General features: G+C 49.7%; 1 protein-coding gene across 3 annotated transcripts in view; it reads right to left on the bottom strand.

Moving 5' to 3' along the window:
• Nucleotides 1-549: 549 nt before the first annotated feature.
• The window catches only part of pkmyt1 (protein kinase, membrane associated tyrosine/threonine 1), a 95812-nt gene continuing 89776 nt past the window's right edge, over nt 550-6585 (bottom strand). For all 3 annotated transcript variants that reach the window (XM_072484064.1, XM_072484063.1, XM_072484065.1), the window contains one exon: nt 550-1668. In XM_072484064.1, the coding sequence (XP_072340165.1) occupies nt 1482-1668 (187 nt within the window). In that variant the 3' untranslated portion in view covers nt 550-1481. The remainder of the gene's footprint in view (nt 1669-6585) is intronic.

The following is a 6585-nucleotide window of genomic DNA, read 5'->3' as shown; positions in this document are numbered from 1 at the left end:
GGGGAGGGGGGAGAGAGGAGGGCGGGGAGGGGGGAGAGAGGAGGGCGGGGAGGGGGGAGAGAGGAGGGCGGGGAGGAGGGCAGGGAGAGAGGAGGGCGGGGAGGGGGTGGGAGAGAGGAGGGCGGGGAGGGGGGGAGAGAGGGGGGGAGAGAGGAGGGGGGGGAGAGAGGAGGGCGGGGAGGGGGGGAGAGAGGAGGGCGGGGAGGGGGGAGAGAGGAGGGCGGGGAGGGGGGAGGGCGGGGAGGGGGGAGAGAGGAGGGCGGGGAGGGGGGAGAGAGGAGGGCGGGGAGGGGGGAGAGAGGAGGGCGGGGAGGGGGGAGAGAGGAGGGCGGGGAGGGGGGAGAGAGGAGGGCGGGGAGGGGGGAGAGAGGAGGGCGGGGAGGGGGGAGAGAGGAGGGCGGGGAGGGGGGAGAGAGGAGGGCGGGGAGGGGGGAGAGAGGAGGGCGGGGAGGGGGGAGAGAGGAGGGCGGGGAGGGGGGAGAGAGGAGGGCGGGGAGGGGGGAGAGAGGAGGGCGGGGAGGGGGGAGAGAGGAGGGCGGGGAGGGGGAGAGAGGAGGGCGGGGAGGGGGGAGAGAGAGGAGGGCGGGGAGGGGGGCTGCAAAGATCCTCTGACAGTGCGGCACTCCCTCAGTACTGACCCTCCGACAGTGCGGCGCTCCCTCAGTACTGACCCTCCGACAGTGCGGCACTCCCTCAGTACTGACCCTCCGACAGTGTGGCACACTCTCAGTACTGACCCTCTGACAGTGCAGCACTCCCTCAGTACTGGTTCTCCGACAGTGCGGCACTCCCTCAGTACTGACCCTCTGACAGTGCGGCACTCCCTCAGTACTGACCCTCTGACAGTGCGGCACTCCCTCAGCACTGACCCTCTGACAGTGCGGCGCTCCCTCAGTACTGACCCTCTGACAGTGCGGCACTCCCTCAGTACTGACCCTCTGACAGTGCGGCACTCCCTCAGTACTGACCCTCTGACAGTGCGGCACTCCCTCAGCACTGACCCTCTGACAGTGCGGCGCTCCCTCAGCACTGACCCTCTGACAGTGCGGCACTCCCTCAGTGCTGACCCTCTGACAGTGCGGCACTCCCTCAGCACTGACCCTCTGACAGTGCGGCACTCCCTCAGCACTGACCCTCTGACAGTGCAGCGCTCCCTCAGTACTTCTCAAGGTACAAATCAAACGTCACGGTGTGTCCAAGCTGTTAGTACATTTTCTCTATCCCAAGGTGCAGGTCATCCGCCCAGCCCCCAGCCCCCCACAAAGCCAGCACTATCACATCAGCCGCTGTATAAACTCGACAGCAACCGCCCAACGGTGAAATCTGTCGGCAAGCGCAGCAGCAACTGAGGGTTCAGAATATTCGAGCGGGGTGCAAGGAGCTGAATGTCAGCAAAACTATTATCCAACCCCCCCGCCCAGCAAAACCAGGCCCAGACACTGCCTGCACCCATCCGCCCAGCTCAGGCGCGCAGCCACCGCTCAGTCACATTCCATCAAATCGTCAAATAAGCTCAGGAGGTTCCGCGGCTCGAAGCCTCCTCGGGCCAGCGGCACGCCATTCTCCTCGAAGGGCGGTAAGCAGGGGAGCAGAGGGCCTGGCGAGAGGCGGCCACGTGGCGAGTCCTGGCTGATGCGGCTGAGATTCGGGCTGCCACGGGATACAGACCTGCAGAGAGCAGCACATCAGTGATCAGCACGGGACTGCATTCCCACCATGTCCCCAATCCCCTCGATTAGATTCCAGTCTGGAACTCACACCCGCGTATCTGTTATTCTATATATAAACCACCTCGAACCCCTCGATTAGATTCCAGTCTGTAACTCACTCCCGCGTATCTGTTATTCTATATATAAACCACCTCGAACCCCTCAATTAGATTCCAGTCTGTAACTCACTCCTGGGTGTCTGTTATTCTATATATAAACCACCCCGAACCCCTCGATTAGATTCCAGTCTGTAACTCACTCCCGGGTATCTGTTATTCTATATATAAACCACCCTGAACCCCCCGGTTAGATTCCAGTCTGTAACTCGCTCCCGGGTATCTGTTATTCGATATATAAACCACCCCGACCGTCTCGATTAGATTCCAGTCTGTAACTCACTCCCGGGTATCTGTTATTCTGTATATAAACAACCCCGAACCCCTCGATTAGATTCCAGTCTGTAACTCACTCCCAGGTATCTGTTATTCTATTTATAAACCAACACGAACCCCATGATTAGATTCCAGTCTGTAACTCAATCCCGGGTATCTGTTATTCTATATATAAACCACCCTGAACCCCTCGATTAGATTCCAGTCTGTAACTCACTCCCGGGTATCTGTTATTCAATATATAAACCACCCTGAACCCCTCGATTAGATTCCAGTCTGTAACTCACTCCCGGGTATCTGTTATTCTATATATAGACCACCCCGAACCCCTCGATTAGATTCCAGTCTGTAACTCACTCCCGGGTATCTGTTATTCTATATATCAACCACCCCGAACCCCTCGATTAGATTCCAGTCTGTAACTCACTCCTGGGTATCTGTTATTCTATATATAAACCACCCTGAACCCCTCGTTTAGATTCCAGTCTGTAACTCACTCCCAGGTACCTGTTATTCTATATATAAACCACCCTGAACTCCTCGATTAGATTCCAGTCTGTAACTCATTCCCGGGTATCTGTTATTCTATATATAAACCACCCCGAACCCCTCGATTAGATTCCAGTCTGTAACTCACTCCCGGGTATCTGTTATTCTACATATAAACCACCCCGAACCCCTCAATTAGATTCCAGTCTGTAACTCACTCCTGGGTGTCTGTTATTCTATATATAAACCATCCTGAACCCCTCGATTAGATTCCAGTCTGTAACTCACTACCGGGTATCTGTTATTCTATATATAAACCACCCCGAACCCCTCGATTAGATTCCAGTCTGTAACTCACTCCCGGGTATCTGTTATTCTACATATAAACCACCCCGAACCCCTCAATTAGATTCCAGTCGGTAACTCACTCCTGGGTGTCTGTTATTCTATATATAAACCACCCTGAACCCCTCGGTTAGATTCCAGTCTGTAACTCGCTCCCGGGTATCTGTTATTCTATATATAAACCACCCCGACCGTCTCGATTAGATTCCAGTCTGTAACTCACTCCCGGGTATCTGTTATTCTGTATATAAACAACCCCGAACCCCTCGATTAGATTCCAGTCTGTAACTCACTCCCAGGTATCTGTTATTCTATATATAAACCACCCCGAACCCGTCGATTAGATTCCAGTCTGTTACTCACTCCCGGGTATCTGTTATTCTATATATAAACCACCACGAACCCCTCGATTAGATTCCAGTCTGTAACACGCTCCCGGGTATCTGTTATTCTATATATAAACCACCCCGAAACCCTCGATTAGATTCCAGTCTTTAACTCACTCCCGGGTATCTGTTATTCTATATAGATACCACCCCGAACCCCTCGAGTAGATTCCAGTCTGTAACTCACTCCCGGGTATCTGTTATTCTATATATAAACCACCCAGAACCCTTCGATTAGATTCCAGTCTGGAACTCACTCCCGGGTATCTGTTATTCTATATATAAACCATCCTGAACCCCTCGATTAGATTCCAGTCTGTAACTCACTCCCGGGTATCTGTTATTCTCTATATAAACCACCCTGAACCCCTCGATTAGATTCCAGGCTGTTACTCACTCTCGGGTGTATGTTATTCTATACATAAACCACCCCAATCCCCCCGATTGGATTCCAGTCTGTAACTCACTCCCGGGTATCTGTTATTCTATATATAAACCACCCTGAACCCCTCGGTTAGATTCCAGTCTGTAACTCGCTCCCGGGTATCTGTTATTCTATATATAAACCACCCTGAACCCCTCGGTTAGATTCCAGTCTGTAACTCGCTCCCGGGTATCTGTTATTCTATATATAAACCACCCCGAACCCCTCGATTAGATTCCAGTCTGTAACTCACTCCCGGGTATCTGTTATTCTATATATAAACCACCCCGAACCCTCGATTAGATTCCAGTCTGTAACTCATTCCCGGGTATCTGTTATTCTATATATAAACCACCCCGAACCACTCGATTAGATTCCAGTCTGTAACTCACTCCCAGGTATCTGTTATTCTATATATAAACCAACACGAACCCCTCGATTAGATTCCAGTCTGTAACTCACTCCCGGGTATCTGTTATTCTATATGTAAACCACCCTGAACCCGTCGATTAGATTCCAGTCTGTAAATCACTCCCGGGTATCTGTTATACTACATATAAACCACCCTGAACCCCTCGATTAGATTCCAGTCTGTAACTCACTCCCGGGTATCTGTTGTTCTATATATAAACCACCCCGAACCTCTCAATTAGATTCCAGTCTGTAACTCACTCCCGGGTATCTGTTATTCTATATATAAACCACCACGACCCCCTCGATTAGATTCCAGTCTGTAACTCACTCCCGGGTATCTGTTATTCTATATATAAACCACCCTGAACCCCTCGATTAGATTCCAGTCTGTAACTCACTCCTGGGTATCTGTTATTCTATATATAGACCACCCCGAACCCCTCGATTAGATTCCAGTCTGTAACTCACTCCCGGGTATCTGTTATTCTATATATAAACCACCCCGAACCCCTCGATTAGATTCCAGTCTGTAACTCACTCCCGGGTATCTGTTATTCTATATATAAACCACCCCGAATCCCTCGATTAGATTCCAGTCTGTAACTCACTCCCGGGTATCTGTTATTCTATATATAAACCACGCCGAACCCCTCGATTAGATTCCAGTCTGTAACTCACTCCCGGGTATCTGTTATTCTATATATAAACCACCCCGAACCCCTCAATTAGATTCCAGTCTGTAACTCACTCCCGGGTATCTGTTATTCTACATATAAACCACCCCAAACCCCACGATTAGATTCCAGTCTGGAACTCACTCCCGGGTATCTGTTATTCTATATATAAACCACCCCGAACCCCTCGATTAGATTCCAGTCTATAACTCACTACCGGGTATCTGTTATTCTATATATAAACCATCCCGAACCTCTCGATTAGATTCCAGTCTGTAACTCACTGCCGCGTATCTGTTATTCTATATATAAACAACCCCGATCCCCTCGATTAGATTCCAGTCTGTAACTCACTCCCGGGTATCTGTTATTCTATATATAAACCACCCCGAACCCCTCGATTAGATTCCAGTCTGTAACTCACTCCCGGGTATCTGCTATTCTATATATAAACCACCCCGAACCCCTCGATTAGATTCCAGTCTGTAACTCACTCCTGGGTATCTGTTATTCTTTATAAACCACCCTGAACCCCTCGATTAGATTCCAGTCTGTAACTCACTCCCGGGTATCTGTTATTCTATATATAAACCACCCCGAACCCCTCGATTAGATTCCAGTCTGTAACTCACTCCCGGGTATCTGTTATTCTATATATAAACCACCCCGAACCCCTCAATTAGATTCCAGTCTGTAACTCACTCCTGGGTGTCTGTTATTCTATATATAAACCATCCTGAACCCCTCGATCAGATTCCAGTCTGTAACTCACTCCCGGGTATCTGTTATTCTATATATAAACCACCCTGAACCCCTCGGTTAGATTCCAGTCTGTAACTCGCTCCCGGGTATCTGTTATTCTATATATAAACCACCCCGACCCCCTCGATTAGATTCCAGTCTGTAACTCACTCCCGGGTATCTGTTATTCTATATATAAACCACCCCGAACCACTCGATTAGATTCCAGTCTGTAACTCACTCCCAGGTATCTGTTATTCTATATATAAACCAACACGAACCCCTCGATTAGATTCCAGTCTGTAACTCACGCCCGGGTATCTGTTATTCTATATATAAACCACCCCGAACCCCTCGATTAGATTCCAGTCTGTAACTCACTCCCGGGTATCTGTTATTCTATATATAAACCACCCCGAACCTCTCGATTAGATTCCAGTCTGTAACTCACTCCCGCGTATCTGTTATTCTATATATAAACAACCCCGATCCCCTCGATTAGATTCCAGTCTGTAACTCACTCCCGGGTATCTGTTATTCTATATATAAACAACCCCGAACCCCTCGATTAGATTCCAGTCTGTAACTCACTCCCGGGTATCTGCTATTCTATATATAAACCACCCCGAACCCCTCGATTAGATTCCAGTCTGTAACTCACTCCTGGGTATCTGTTATTCTTTATAAACCACCCTGAACCCCTCGATTAGATTCCAGTCTGTAACTCACTCCCGGGTATCTGTTATTCTATATATAAACCACCCCGAACCCCTCGATTAGATTCCAGTCTGTAACTCACTCCCGGGTATCTGTTATTCTATATATAAACCACCCCGAACCCCACGATTAGATTCCAGTCTGTAACTCACTCCCGGGTATCTGTTATTCTATATATAAAACACCCCGAACCCCTCGATTAGATTCCAGTCTGTCACTCACTCCCGGGTATCTGTTATTCTATATCGATACCACCCCGAACCCCTCGAGTAGATTCCAGTCTGTAACTCACTC

This window comes from Scyliorhinus torazame, chromosome 19, assembly GCF_047496885.1.
Source record: "Scyliorhinus torazame isolate Kashiwa2021f chromosome 19, sScyTor2.1, whole genome shotgun sequence".
Classification (NCBI taxonomy): domain Eukaryota; kingdom Metazoa; phylum Chordata; class Chondrichthyes; order Carcharhiniformes; family Scyliorhinidae; genus Scyliorhinus; species Scyliorhinus torazame.
This window is presented reverse-complemented; position numbering and strand designations above follow the sequence as displayed.